The 15,350-nt window shown below is 51.3% G+C and overlaps 1 protein-coding gene across 2 annotated transcripts in view; it reads right to left on the bottom strand.

Annotated features, from left to right (window-relative positions):
* ARHGEF7 (Rho guanine nucleotide exchange factor 7) overlaps positions 1-15,350 on the bottom strand; it is a gene marked incomplete at its 5' end in the record, with an annotated part of 126,809 nt that overhangs the window by 5,737 nt on the left and 105,722 nt on the right. For both annotated transcript variants that reach the window (XM_082675796.1, XM_082675797.1), the window contains 3 exons: positions 8,954-9,043; positions 11,215-11,308; positions 13,375-13,599. In XM_082675796.1, coding sequence (XP_082531922.1) covers positions 8,954-9,043; positions 11,215-11,308; positions 13,375-13,599 — 409 coding nt within the window. The remainder of the gene's footprint in view (positions 1-8,953; positions 9,044-11,214; positions 11,309-13,374; positions 13,600-15,350) is intronic.

Raw genomic sequence — 15,350 nt, forward strand, 5'->3', positions numbered from 1 at the left:
TGCGGGGCTGCAGGCACGGCGTCTCCCAGGCCTTTCTCAGTAAACGGGAAGTGCTCCTGGGACGTCTGGGCCGTGTGGGAACGTGCTGCTTGAGAAGGAAACGCGCACGTGAAACACACGACGGAGGAAAAGCACAGGGACGCTGCCAGGTGACGAATTCTGAAGGTCGAGAAATTCCTGCGCTTCCGACACAAACGCAAATGCTACCCGTGTTTTCATCAGGAAAAGTGAACTCGGGTTATTTTCCTTAAAAACAGACAAGGATTCCTAAAGATTCAGAGGTGTGTACCACACGGACGGACAGTGAAGGGGCCCACTTAGTTTTCCCTGTAAAGAGAAGCAGGCAGGTGACATCAGACCACTTAGCGCCTGAGGGTTCCCGCTGTTACCTGCTTTGCGCTCAGACGTTGGTTGCTGTGTTACCGCCAGATCAAGAGCTACCCGTGGTGTACCTGTCACGTTCGGTTTCTAATACAACATTTCTTCACGTGAACTAGCTAATGAGACAACAGGCTGGAAACGTTTTCTTACGTAACAGTGCTTTAGCGAAGACTAAATTCCATGTATTTCAATTACTTTTGCATCTTCTAGCTTCCTAGGCAACCTATTTACATTACGTGTTTGCAGCAGTAAATTCTTTAAATAACACATAAAATAGAATCACGAGGGACGTCCGCCCTGGGAAGCGCGGGTCGGAGCACAGCGGGCTGTCGTGCAGGGCCTGGGGCTGCAGGGACTCGCTCTCACGGGTCCGTGGGTTTCGATAAACTCGGGCCTGTCACCGATCCGCGGAGCCTCAATTCCACCACCCGTAAGAGAGAACAACAAAACGAACACCTCTGCAGAGCTGTTCTGGGGGTTAATTTAAAAGTTGCATCTTATAGATATGTTTTACCAGATGAGTTCGTAAATATAAAAGCCTTACACTCCACTATGTGATGTGACTGAATCAGGGGAACTTATTAAACGTGTGGGAACTGGTTCAAGAACTGCCCAAGCAAGACAGACGTTGTTCTTATTTTTGCCAATACACTTAAAGCACACAAGGAGGCGACAAATGTAAGTATGAGAATGTTACGTTATAGACAGGATGTACTAACTGCTGGGTTCCTGAAACGTGCCACGGTGGAAAATGTCATTTATGGATTCGATGGTGAGCCACGAGGCTTGTAGAGGAAGAGAAACCCATGGGCCTCCTAGTTTCAACATAACATAGTTTTGTAAAACAACTGAAAAAAATGGATAGTCTTTCAGTAAAACAACAAAGGAATATTCTCCAGCCAGGTTTATACATAAGCTGACTATTTCTATAAGAACAAAGTTCTAGAGAGTAGATAGATTTAACAAGCTCTCTCAAAGATCATTTTAGTATTTTTAAAGGTACCACAGCACCTCTTCTCTGAATTGGCTAGGTTGGGAAAACCATTTAACAGCAGAACTAGCAGACACTGCTCTCTCACTTTACTTAAAATCCTCTAAAAGGGGCCGAGACACAGATGAGTGTGTTCACGGATGTTCCAACACACTCAAGATCTGTGTTTCCCAAACTCTGTACTAAACACGAAGTTTTGTGCTTCCAAGAGATAACTGGGATTCTGCAGCACGTAACTGGGAAATTCTGAATGCTGTAGCCACCTCCTGGACATTCACAGTGCACACTTAGCATGCTGAAGGTTTTCAGGAAAAATACCCATTTAACTTGAATTCAGCATTTCCTAAGCGTGTCTGAGTGCTGAACTTCCCCCCCCATCATCAATATTAACATTTTGCAGTTTTCTGGTTAACAGTTTGAGGAGTGCTGGACTGGCCTATAATCCCGCCTGTGTCTATGAATACACACACACACACACACACACACACACACACACACACGAGTGCTGGGTGGCTTTGTTGTTGTTCAGGATGGGGATGAATACAATGAAATAATAATCATTAGCGCCAATCCAGCCGCCAGCGCCCGCTGACAGGGATGCGGCAGTTCTGCACTGCCACCAGAAGGGGCCGCTCTGTGCCCTCAGCTGGAGACGGAGCAGGTGCTGGGGGCCATGAACTCACTCAGATGTGTGATCCAGAAGCTGGAGACACGGTCAGAACCCTGTCCTCTAAAACAGTCACAGGTCGCCAGAGAACTGTGGACCTTAGGTTGAGAAACACAGATGCATGCAGCACTCCCACCTCCTGGACAGAGGACCTGCCCAGGCAGCAAGGGCCTCAACCCAAGGTGCCACTGTGGTGGTCAGACTGCCACCTGGTGCCTCATCAGAGGGCCTGCGGCTCTCAAACCCAGGGCGCATGTGGTGCGTCTGCCCCTGCGAGGGGGTTGGCCTGCACTGAGAGCCTAAAAACAGGGTAGGTTTGTCAGGAGAGAACATCTGCTTATCTAGCCAGCGGTCCAGCACATTTGTAGCAAAATTCCCATGACTTCTTAAATTCGTAATCTTTCTGAAATCTGCATCTACTTATACTCAACAGACACTGAAGTAACTTTCAGAATGAAACAAAATGTTACATTTAAAAAAAAGTCTACTGAGTAAAATCTCTCCGAAAGGCCACTTTGTTATTTATGGCTATGATAAGCTTCTAATTCGTTTTTCTTAAAAAACAAAAACACGAGGACCCTCTTTAGAGAGGGATGTGAATTTGTTTATCGTTTGCACCTTGTCCTGGCCCCATACCTGCCACAGGTACTTGTTTTCCTTTCATTCTGCTTTTCCTAGTCAGCTGGACATGCACTTTACCAAACAAAGATTAAAAACTGATCTCAGTCTCGGTAAGAAACATTCAAGTCGGGGCTTTTTTCCGTTTATGCACACATCCCCACCCCTATCAAAAAAGAGAGAACTCTTCTTTCTGAAAACAAACATCCCAGTGATTGAAAACTTGTTTTAAAAAAAATTCGAGGAGAACAGATGAAATAAAAATATACAAAGAGTCACCTTGCATCGTCCAGAACACACTTAACCTAAGAAGGTGCAAGCTTTGCTATCAAGGCAGATAAGAGGTGTTCTACTGCCCGGCCTCCCTGCGGAAGAGGCTACATTCAAACAGCAAGCGTCAAGCTGCAAACTCTGCTACGCCCTCCGCCCCACGTAACAAATACTAAAGGCCACAGGCTAGCAAATGCAGAATTTATTTCAACTGTACATAACAGATGTCTTTTTTATATATATAAAACAAACACTTCATTGCCATATGCAACCACAAACAATATGCATACTGTACAGTACAATGCAACGTTCAGGTATACATCCCACTGAGTCTCAAACGGCAGTCACCCAGTGAAAATGGCTTTCCCGTTCACAAATAAAAAGCACAATATATAGATTTTTTTCAAGGTCTTATACCACTATATACAAATCACTGTGTTTTCGCAATTTTATGCAAAACACATAATTAATATAGCTTATATACTTGTGGCAAGTGTCAATTCAATGGGAACACCGTTTAGGCCATTTGCAAAAGCGCCTGGTAATGGCTTAAACCTACCTTCTAGTTCAGATTCTTCACCCTTTCGTTATAATACTAACTGTACACATAGATATTACAGAATTGCATAAATGTAAGGTACTATTTCAGCATGACTAAAGTTCCACAAAAGTAGAAACACTGGCCTTGGGATGCCACATCACTACTGCCACATGAGAACTGTTTTCAAGCCAGTGGCACTAATACTTCCAACCAGGTCACAAGAGCTAATGGTGCCAGACATCAGAACAAATCCAAACAAACAAATAGCCAGGTTGTTATTCTGCAGTGATCTTAGCATCAACAAAAAAATCATCGTCAAAATGGCTTTAACTGGCACAAAAAGGAATGATGAGAAAATGTCAAAACTTTGGTGTACAGAATATCAACGAAAATGTCTCATCAGGACAACCCAAATGACACTTGGTGTTAAAGAGAAACCCAAGTGCAGCAGCTGTGGTGCACACAGCACATGACACGACAACCCAGACTCACTAAGGCATGGTCGAGGCGTGTAAGCCAACACACGTTATCACAGTCTCCAAACAAACAAAAGACCCTCTACTGTGAGTATCAGAAAAGCTGCAATGTATTACTTGATGTGATATAAAGTAAAACAAAACGCTTCTAAATTCACTGCATGATATTAAGTATGTGAACCTTGGAGTTATCCTATTTCTCCCACAATCCCATCTGCTATGAACGTATGTATATAAGCCCGTCTCTACCACGGGTGAATACTGGGCTCCGACGAATGTTAAAAGACTGCTCCTCAACTTTCTTATTCATACTAATTGATACAAGAATTTGAAACCTCCCGATGGCATAGGTAGCTCAGTAGCTACCTGGGAACAACAGACAGACGTGTGGATTTCCTGGTTTTCCTAACCACCTCCCTGCACGCAGTTCTGAGGGTGCCGGCTCCCTAAACAATGGGGGGGGGCCTCCTGCCGGGAAGGATGGAGGGCACCTCGGGCTGTGAGCAGTGGGACCAGCCCCCCGACACAGGGCGGAGCACAGCAGAGCCGCTCTGTGCAGACAAGGTCAGAACACCGAACACATGGTTTTGGCGGGGGAGGTGTGGCGGGAGCAGAGGGTCCCGGCCACCCTGAAGGGAGGAGAAAATGTTCCTCCCACTTATTACGGCATCTCGTTTTCTGAAACTGGTTTCAAGGAGTCCTTAACACACCACCTCCGGTCCCACTTGAACACCAAGCCAGGCGTGCGCGGGACGGACCCCGCTCTCCTCTCCAGTGTGGACCGGGTGTGGACTGAGTGCTGCCACCGAATGCAACAGGGCGCATTCAGTTCTTTTTGAAGCAGAAATCGGTCTGAGGGAGGGCAGTGAGGTCTCCTTACAACGAATCCCAGGGAAGCGGGGGGGTGCCTCCAAATCTGAGACGTTCTTGCAAGTGAGTTACGTGGCAACTCAGCAGGTTTTCGGGCGACTCATAACCCCGTTACGATCAAGAGTGAGGGTGACGTTCCACCGGGGGCCGTCAGGGGAGTCTCACGGCAGCTCTTGCTGAAAAGAAGCCATGCGCCCGTCACGGGCAGTGGGCTCGGACGTGGATGCCGGGAGCACCGCCTGCTTGGGTCGGCACACCGACCGGCCGGACACAGCCTGACCCACGCGCTAGGGGGCTGGGCTTTAACCCTTCGCTGCGGTGGCACAGGCTCGCCACGTGCCTCTCAAGAGAAACTCCTCCAACTAAGGGAAGTCTGGCGTGGCGGCGCGTGGGGGCCCGGCCCGCGGAGAAGCGGGGCTGCGGAGCCGGCCGCCTGTGGCGTGCGGACTCCCCACTAGCGCTCCCGCCTGGCCGGGCCCCCACGCGCCGCCACGCCGACAGAGGCTCCTCGCGGCGCCCAGGGCCCTGGGGCAGCCCGGCACTCGGCCGTCTGATCTGGACTCGGCGCTCTCGGGGCACGGGTCGTCTTCTTATCTCTCCACAGCTACGGGGTCGCCGCGTCCAGTACACACAGAATTACATCCCTGTACGGAAGGCCAGGGTCTCCTCCGTGTCGCTGGCACTTAGACCACAAACCTGCGCGGTTTCAGTATAAAATACAAAAGCGTTCGTACGGCTGTATCTAAAAAGAATGAGACAGTTGCTACACTGAGAATAAAAAACCAAACCATCTGGAGACGTAAAGCCACCACTGCCCGCTGAGAAAGGACCCTCGGGTGCAGGCTGTGTGGGCACCGTCTCCTTCAACAGTCAGTAACTTGAGTGGATGCTCCAAATGGCAATTAAACCGCCACAAAGTACAATGGGAAATATCAGAAACGCTCTCAAAAGTTGTTAAAATATCACATAAAAGAGACAAGAAACAGCAAGAAAACATCTAAGAAAAGCAGGCTGCGGTACAACAAGCATTGTTAAGATAAGCTCAGAAGTGCATTAGTTCTGGTGAGAGATATATGAGCAACAGCTCTTACGAGATGTAGAACCCATCCTGTAACTATGGGCTGTCCATATACTGTCATAGTCAGAGTCTTCCGAGAGGTCTGAAGGCTCCAAACGAGAAAGGCTGCTGCGACGACCCAGGGAGTCTAGACTTGACTGGTCGTCATCAGCCAAGACGTGATTATGCATCAGGTCAGTGCCTTGCCATGCTAAGACGGGGCGGGGTGGGAGTGGGACGACAGGGGGAGGGGGACAGGCAGAGGTGGGTGAGCAGGAGGACGGCAGGAAGAGCCACAACCGAAAACATGGAAACAAAAGCAAAAGGTGATGGGAAGAGAAGGGAAAGAGAAAATACTGTTAAAAAACGGCAACAACGTTCATTTCTCCTTATCTATGGCTGGGTTCTAGTTACGAACTTATTAATTAGCACAACCCTTAGACTAAAACTAGACCAACTATTATTTAAACAAACCTAGCTCACGAGTCTGTTTCCAAACTGTTCCTTTTTAAAGCTACTGCTATTAAGCCCTCACTTACGAAATCTTTTACAAATTAAGCCCATGTTCACAAGCAAATTCTAAAGACATCTAACAAGTAACCAATTCTGCTACACATTCGATTAACAAACAGTCTCACTTGGGACACTCGTGAAAGGAACCGTTCATGTGTTTAATGCGGATATACTGAATGCAAAATACTTTCCAAGGATTTCTGGTGGACTTCTTCAGCTCTCTCTTCACCAGACTCTAAATCACCATCTGAACAATGGGGGTCGAAACTTACCTTGTCACACTGTAGTGACTGAGAAAACTTCAGGCGGAGAACAGGGTTACACAGGCCCCTTCCCCCTCGCTCCCCTTTCCCGCCACCCCAGGGTGCTCACCCCCACTCAGCCAGGGGAATGGACATGGCGGGGAGACACGTCTGCTCAAACGCCATCAACCCGGACGCAGACCCTCCTGCTGCCATGAAGGGAGACGTGAACAGGGAATGCCCCTGTGTCAAAAGCAGGACGGCAGAAGGAAGTGGGCACAAAATGGGAGAAGAGGAGTGAGCCCATGAGTGGCTGGCGACGTGAGCAGTGATGCTGGCCAGGCGGCCGCGAGTGGGACGCGCAGGCTGGAACGGGCCCGCGGAGGGGCCGGAGGACACACACGCCTGATGGGAACCAGGGATGGCTCAGCACAGCAGCCACGGGCTCCGTCCTGTTCCTGCTCTGGGCAAAGTTAAACCCATTCCCAAACCAAAACAAAAGGAAGCAGTGGGCTCAGCTCGTTTTCTTCGACTACATCCCTATGGTCCTTGGGGAGGAAATCAACACTACAGATGTCTGGATGGTGAAGGCTTCTTGGCATCCAAACGTATACTGAACAGAACTGAGCTTTAGGTGAGATATATCGTCCCAACTATTCTTACTATGCATTTAATATGGACAGAGCTGCTCTGGGGTCAGATGCACCTGACCCCATCTCTAGATTTTTAGGTACACTACCTGTCCAACATGAAGGACCCATTTCCCCATCCTACCTGTTCCTGAGAACGTTCAGTTTAAGGTCATCTATGACTGTAAGACCTCTGAGGCCCCAGAGTGGTTAGTCCATAATATCAGTGAAAAACAAAAAACACTGTATTGTCCAGTGCTTTTCTTGCATAGAAGTGGAAACACATAACACAGGCAACGCGATGAGACCTGCACATACCAGGGCCACAGCAGAGCAGGGCCCCGTCTCCTGGATGAGGCAACGCAGCTCACACAAAAGCTCACACAAAACTCACATCACCAGGTCCGTTCACCTGAGATGGCCCGGTTTAAATTTTATTTCAAATAGTTGAAGTGGAGATGTATAATTTTTTAAAAATCTCAAATTCAAAACCCAAAAAACAATGGCCACATATAGCCTATTACCTAAAAATACAATCTCTTAACAAATATAGGAAACTGTAATATCGTAAATGACAAATTACTGCTCTGTCACCTGCAGGCCCTTCCATTCCTCTCCTGCTCTGCTGACTAGTCACTACAAACAGGCGTCTTCACCAGACGGAGGACGGACCGAAAGTCCTAACATCACAGGTGGGACACTTCAACTACTAGCCATAAAGAAGTTTCTAGATCATCTGCAGATTTAGCCGGGGTTAAGCCCGTTGGCCCTGTCCTCATACCTGTAGTCATCTTTAACAGAAGCTCAAGCGGTTGTCTGTCCACCTTTTCTTTTTCTCCCCATCATTGGTTTACACCAGACGTGACACTGAGTTGAACCACCACACTGCAAGTGGTGCCAAGGAAGTGAGTTGAGCAATTTGCCAAAAGTCAAGGTGGAAAGGAAACCAAAAAGACAAAATCTGACAGAAACCAGTTTTCATGCCAGAAGCAATATATGTCATCCAGTGTGAAAGAAAGGGAGGGAGGGGAAGGGAAGCTCAGCCCCTTTTCTCCTGGACAAACCACATCCTGACTACATCTGCTGCAACCACCCTGCACTCCACTCTCAAAGGCTGGGCAAGTTTCAAAAAAAAACAGAGCCCATCTTTGTAGTGTTCACACAACAGATTAAGATTTTTTTCACATCAGACATTATGCATAAGATGCAGGTAAACTCAGTGGTATTGAAATCTACCCAACATCACTGGTGTGTCTACTTCAAAAAATTTTTAAGTGCAATCATTTTGTAAAAGTTGGGGAGGGCTAAAGGAACTCTTACTCTAGGCTTGTATTTTTGACAACAACTCTAAGAAGCAGCGCCCCCGCCAAGTTCCAGTACCACACCCGTAGTTCAAACAGCTTAAACAACTGAGCTGAGCGAGCCCCCGCTGTCTTCCAACCCGAGAGAGCTGTATAAACTCTGGCAGTGCCCTACACTTCCAGGTCTCCCAGCGGAACCTTCTCTAGAAACCAGCTGTTTTACTGACAGCTCAGATTCCTTCCCTTGACTGAGGGACGCTGGGCCAGGCCCCGGAAGCGCCCTCACTGGGGACCATGCCCACGAGCCTGCCCAGGGCCCACAGCTGTGTCCTTCAGGTCGTGATTCTAAAAAGCAAAACAAACCACCAGAGTCCCAGCGGGTTCGCACGACACTTACTTGAGTTGAGCGTCTGCCGCGTCTTGGCGCTGGTGCAGTAAGCCTCGATGACCTTCAGGATCTGGGCATCCTCCTCCAGCGCAGCCGTGCCTGCAAGGGACACACAACCCGTCACAGCCCAGAAGTGACAAGTACAGTTCACCGGACAAACACAAACCATCAACTCAACCAACGATGGTGACAACTAACAATCCCTCCTTTTGTTTTCTCGCCAGATAAATGTTCTCTGATATTCACAAGACAGTTATATGCAGAAGGATTTTTATTTTTTTACCTGCAACATATCTGGCAAAGGGCTAATATCCTAAATATACATATAAGTTGTCTTACTAACCCACAAGAAAGATAGTATCCCCCATCCTGAAGATGAAAAAAGGCAAGAAATAGAAACAAACAATTCACAAGAGAACAGTCAGAAAGAAAAAAATGTTCCTTCTCACCAAGAAAAGAAGTGAAAATTAAAACTACACAACATGTTTTCACATGTCAGCCTGACAAAAATCAGAATGCCTGAGAATTCTCAGTGTGGATGCGGACATCAGAAAGGACAAGTTCCCTCCATCCTCATCTGGGAGGGGGGAGTGAAGACAGCTATGAGCCCCTGGCAAGGCCATCTGACCCTACTTACCAAAGGCTTTAAAGTGAGCATTTCCTCCAATCCACAAGTTCCTACTAGAGAGTTAACCTAGGACGCTCCAGAGCTCTCCCGTAAACTGGGCTCCAGACCCAGCTTCCTCTGCACTCAGGAGGCCACGTGCGTGGAGCGTGCAGCCAGCAGAGCAAGGGCCCCTAAAGGTCCTGGTACCGGGCGCAGACCCTCGCACCCAGCATAGCTCATACCATCCTGTGGTTCAACTCTGCTTTCTGCTTTCTTAGACTTTTCTGCATCTTCTAAGGTATTACTTAGAATATATTTTAAAAGGCTCAACTACTCTAACAAAAAAATGTGGGAAGAATGGAAGACTAAACTATTTATAAGCTGTATCAAAAAGCCTGCATGCCATCGTATGATACAGACACACACAAGGCGGGCCGCATGCTCGCTGCTAAGAGTCAGCGTCAGCACAGAGAGCTGAGGGGCGGCTGAAAAGCCGATTTAAATTCCGCTGACTGGGACTGGCTGTTAACGGGTTTCCGCAAGAACAACGTTTAACTAGTCTCGCTCCAGGACACGCTGGGAGGTAACGCCCACAGGCAGGGCAGGCCGCTCCCCTCTGCCAACAGGAGGGCAGCCGCACAAGTGACGCTGCCTGTCCCGCTGATGCAAGCACGCCGCCATCTTCAGACATGGGTCAGCGCGCTCGCGGCACGCAAAGCGCAGCGCCCGCGCACAGAAGGCGCCCGGCAAGCGCTGGGGGTGAAGGCCTACCAGGCCTGGGTCAGAGCTGCACATGAGGAACTGGTGTCCACCCCCGGCCGGACCCTCTGCACAGGTGGACCCTCCGCACGGGGGTGCTCGGCCTCCCCCGCTCCATCAGGTGTCCCGCAGGTGCGCTCACTATCTGAGGAAGTGACCAAGTAACCGCAGGACAGCAGGACGAGCGGGGCTGTGGCAGGGGACGTCAGGTGGCCCGGGCGGAGGGAGCTCACCCGGGAGCAGCCTCCGGGCCATCCCTGCGCCCACTTCCCCAGGGCCACCATGACCCTCGCCAAGGACGGGGGGGGGTCCCCACTTGCAGCCACTGCACCAAGCCACCTCCTCCTCGGGGTGACGCCGGCTACTCGGCTCCAGTCTAAAAGCCTTCCTCTGGAAGTGAATCCCCAAAGGCTCCCAAATGGGTGTGGGCAAAAGGAGCAAAGGTCCGGAAAGTCACAGAGCCCCGTGGCAGTTCTCGGGGCAGGGGGAGCTGCAAAGGCGGCCCGCAGAGCCCCTCCCGCCTGCCGCGCCGGGTCGCTCTTGCCACGCATCCACGCGGGAGGCCGAGGGCCTGGAGGCGCCGTCCACGCCGCCCACGGCATCTCCGGAGTCCTCACGGAGCACGGGGGCCCTCCGAGCACAGGGTCGGTCCCACGGCGGAGACCCGCAGCCGCCGCCCAAGGGAGGGTGACCCCGGGTCGAGGGGCCCCGCAAAGAGGTCCACGCAGGGAAGGCCCACCCAGGGGAGGCCGGGCGGGTCGCGCGGACCCGCACCTCCCCCGCTCCAGCTACGTCCTTTAGAGGGGACCCTCAGCTGGGCGCTGGCTCCCGCGTGCGGCCCTGGAAAGCCCGGCGCCTCCCCGCCCGCGTGCCGAGAGCCCCGCGTCCCCACAGGTATACTCACTTTTCCTCAGCGCAAACTCCTCGTCCGAAGGCTTCCGCTCGGGCTTGCGCTTGGGGAGCAGCTTTTTCATGGTCTTGGGACTCTTGCTGAGATCCTAGGGAAGCAAAGGGGGAAAGGCTGACAGACCCCAAGGTAGGAACTCGCGCGGGTCCGCGAGGAGGGCCGCTGTGAAGGTGTGGAGCAGCAAACGCTCCGGCACCGCGGGGGCGCCTGCTCCCCTCGAGCTCTGACCGCTCTTTGCCGGCTGCTGGGCATCAGCTACAGCCAACAGGGCGCAGACTCTGATAGGAACCTTCGTGTCACCTGGATCGGGGGCACCGGGACGACAGCCACGCCTGGCTTGGAAAGGCCAGCTGGCCGAGGCCTGCGCAGGGAGCTGCGCGCTGCTAACTCTGCGGCAGGCCCCCCCCCCCCCCCCCCCCCCCCGCTGCAGTCACCCAGCCAGGGAGGGGCAACTAAGGCCACCATTAAAAGAAAGGCAAGTAAACACAACTCCTTCAGGAAAGCGCCTGAAGCCTCAAGGGAGAAGAAAAGGGTCTAAGAGCAGCCCACGGGCTGGAGGGCAGAGCCCCGCTCGCGTTCCCACCGCCCAGAGCTACGTTCACCGCCTCAGGGTCTACCCCTCCCCCGCAACACAGCGCCCGAAACCCCCCCACCCCCCGCGAAGGGGAAGGTGGAAGACAGAGCAGGCCCGAGCCCAACGCGGTGGGCAAGGTTGTGACTGTCAAGCGTATGCTGAATCTTCATGTCAGGAAAGGCTGACTTCTGCATCATTTAAATTATATAAACCACTGGTGAACCTTACGATGAGAATCCGAGACTCGGAACATGACTCGTGCTATGGGATGGATCAGACTGAAAAGCAGAGAGAACGGAGCCTGAGTTTTTAAGGTGTCTCTTCAAAATCTTCCCCGTGAAAACGAAAATTTTAAAGCTCCTGAAAGTGCAGCAGAAATCAGTCCCTAGAGAGGTGAAGCCAGCATGTGTCCTGTGGCTTCCCTGAGTCCTGGGCAATGGAGGTGAAGCCGGGCAGAGCGCCCACTTGGCAGTGCTCTGTTCCGCCTTTCGTCTGTGACCACTTTCCACCAGGCGGTCTGCGTGCTCAGCACACTGGACGTGCTCACGGCCACACCCCTCCACGCCTTCCTCTCCCTCCTCCGCCCCACTCTCCCTCCCCAGCAATGAGATCACCAGGGCTTGCCCACACGCCTGCAACACAGACATCAGCACTCTTCCAGGAGCTGCCAGGGCAAGGAACGCTCCGACCTGGGCACAGGGACACCCGCAAGGTACACGTCACAAAAACCAAAATTCATTAACAGAAACATAAAGGATTAACTACAACTTACGCTGTACTCTTCTATAGATCTTAAAACACCTAGGGCTGCCAGCAAGCACGGAGGGGGTGTCTGCTCCAGGGCCTCTGCAAATGCAGCCTCATGGACACGCAAAGGCTCACACCACGCTCACAGCCAGGCCACGCCCGCCACACTCACAGTCACGCCTATGGTAACCAAACTCCACTCACACTCATCATTTCACACCATCACCAGCTTCCTCAAGGGCAGATATTCCTGGACCCTACTTCTCGAGTCCCTTCCCTTTCTCATCAGGGCAGGGAGGGAACAGCAGACACGTGCAAACACTGTCCGAGTGGAGGAGAGCGGGTGCGCTGTGACCACGCCATGAGGAGCGCTGCCCTTCCCCGTAAACGTTCCCCCCGCCTTACACAGGTGACCAGACGCAGGGTTCCCGGGCAAGAGCTCAAGCCTGACAAGGGTCACACGGTGTGGCAGAGTGGCACGCACACAGTGAGCTGAGACCCATCACAACCAAGTTCAAACTTCTTTCAGCGAGAGGCCGGGACCACGCGAAGCCTCCCAGCTCCGTGGCCTCTGGGCAGAGGGAACGGAGGTCAGGTGGGCACAGAAACAGCTCCTCCGTGACGGGCACAGAGAGGGCCCCACCAAAAGGGTCTCCCCAGGGCTCCCGGGACCACAGGAAGGAGTGACAAGAGAACAAAGGCAGACCCTTCACAGTTCTGAAGAGGCCGATCTGCTTTATGTCACAGACACACGGGATGGCCCACGTTTCTGAACTCCCTGGACTGAAGCAGGGAACGGCCGAAGTAACACGCCCAGCCGTCAAGTCGGGGCTCACCTCCTTGTAGCAGAGCGCAGCTGAGGGCCGGAGAGGGGGTGCGGGTCGCAGGCAGCTCAGGCTCCAGGGCTTGGGGGTCTTCGGAGGCTCCAGGGGCCCCCAGTTGATGGTGGTGTGTGGAGTGCCGTGGTGCGAGGGGTGAGGCAGCGTGTGGTAGGCGGGCGTCAGCGGCACGGGCTTGCTGTCCGCATGCTTGCTGGACGGGGTGACCGAGTGGGAGGGGAGCTGCGCGGGGCACAGGGCGGGAGAGAGCAGAGACACCGTTCAGTGTCAGGGGAGCCCTGAGCAAACACACCCGGCCCACCAAGACGCCCCCGCTGGGCAGCCCCAGCCTGTGGGCAGTGCTCTGGACTCTCCAGGTGCTCAGTCTCTGGGCCACTCGGGTTGAGCGGGGAGCTGCTGCTCCAGGCCGCAGGCCGCAGCTGAGCTGGGGTCAGGAAGCAGCGGGGCGCTGGGGGTCCAGACCCGGAAATTCCACCCACCACCTTTAACTGCCATGGACTCACTTTTGCAAAAAGGTATTTCATTTAGTACAGATACCAGAACTGTACGACAGAACGGGCATTCCCTGCACTGAGAATGTGATTATGGCTAGGGTAATGATTACCTCCCCAGCTGTATTACTCACTGCCTGGTGATTCAAGGGTGGCCAAAACTAGGGCCTGATCCCTGTTTTTGTTTTAAAAAAAATAAATGCTCCTGGGACACAGTCAGGCCTATTCCTGTCAGTGGCTGCTTTTGTATTACAAAAACAAACTATAATTGTGACAGAGACCATATTGCCTAAAAACCCCCAATATTTACTGCCTGTCTTTTATTAGAAAAATTTTGCCAATCCCTGGGATAAAACATTTTCTCAGAAAAATCAGCTTTAATCAAAACAAAGTTATATAAATCTAATTTCTCAGAAGGACCTTATTAATGGGGTTTATATTCCTAGAAAACCCAAAAGTATTCCATCACACTGACAATTAAATAAGAAAATGTTAAATAAAATAAATAACATTCAAAATTAGCTAAAGAACTCAAATTAGCCGAAAACAATACAGTATGCTTAACAGGAGAAAGAGCTGAGTGGTTCTGCGAGCTGGAAACCTGAGTGGGATCATCATTCGAAAGAACTGAACAGTATCTGAAAAACAGGCTTAAAGGGAAGCCCAGGCTCTAGCTGAGGCTGGGTGTCCAAGGACAGAAGCAGTGGACTCTCTGCAGTGACCACACACCTGTCCTGGGTGTGTGTGTGTGCTGTAACGTGTTAATACAACCACTACAAAATAATTTTTTCAAACTAAATAATTCACAAAAGGGGAAAATTGCGCAAAACATCCCTTCTAGCAATGTCACGGTTAAGTAACATTTGGTTTTATTTCTCCTTGCTTGTATAAGTCAAGAGAGGTAGCTTTATGCTAAAGTTAGAGTATTATTCAAGCTGGACACAGCAATCACAGGGAGAACACAGACACCCCCAGAGAGAACCTCCGTAAGAAGAGCACACAACACTTGACAACCCTGCGTGTGGGGCACAGCGCCTTCCAGGCAGCGGGGCTGTAACTCCCTTGCCACTATGTGACAAGAACAGGAACGAGAGCGGCCAGCGTCCCGATACACAGCACAGTATTACTTGATGTGACCTTATAAAGGTTAGTGTCAGGCTGTTACAGACAGTCTGAGCGAGAAGGTACTTCCCTCTTCCTTATAAACACACACGTGGACGCACATATGTCCTTGGGATAAATTTAGTCCCGTGAAAGCTAAGCATCTTTAGTATTTTTTAAAAGTATGGAAAAGTTATAAATGGTGGAGCCATTCAAAATGAAACATTAGCTGAAGAAATGAGCAGTTTTAACCCCCGAACTGTTGAGAAATGGCCTAAGACATTGCACCTGTGACCAGCACGCTGCGCCATGGCCACCGTCCCTGAGCTAAAACTTTAACCCCAAGGATGGCGACCACAGGGGGTAGAAAACTCCCGGTAA

This window comes from Grampus griseus (genome assembly GCF_964374135.1).
Source record: "Grampus griseus genome assembly, chromosome: 18".
Taxonomy (NCBI): domain Eukaryota; kingdom Metazoa; phylum Chordata; class Mammalia; order Artiodactyla; family Delphinidae; genus Grampus; species Grampus griseus.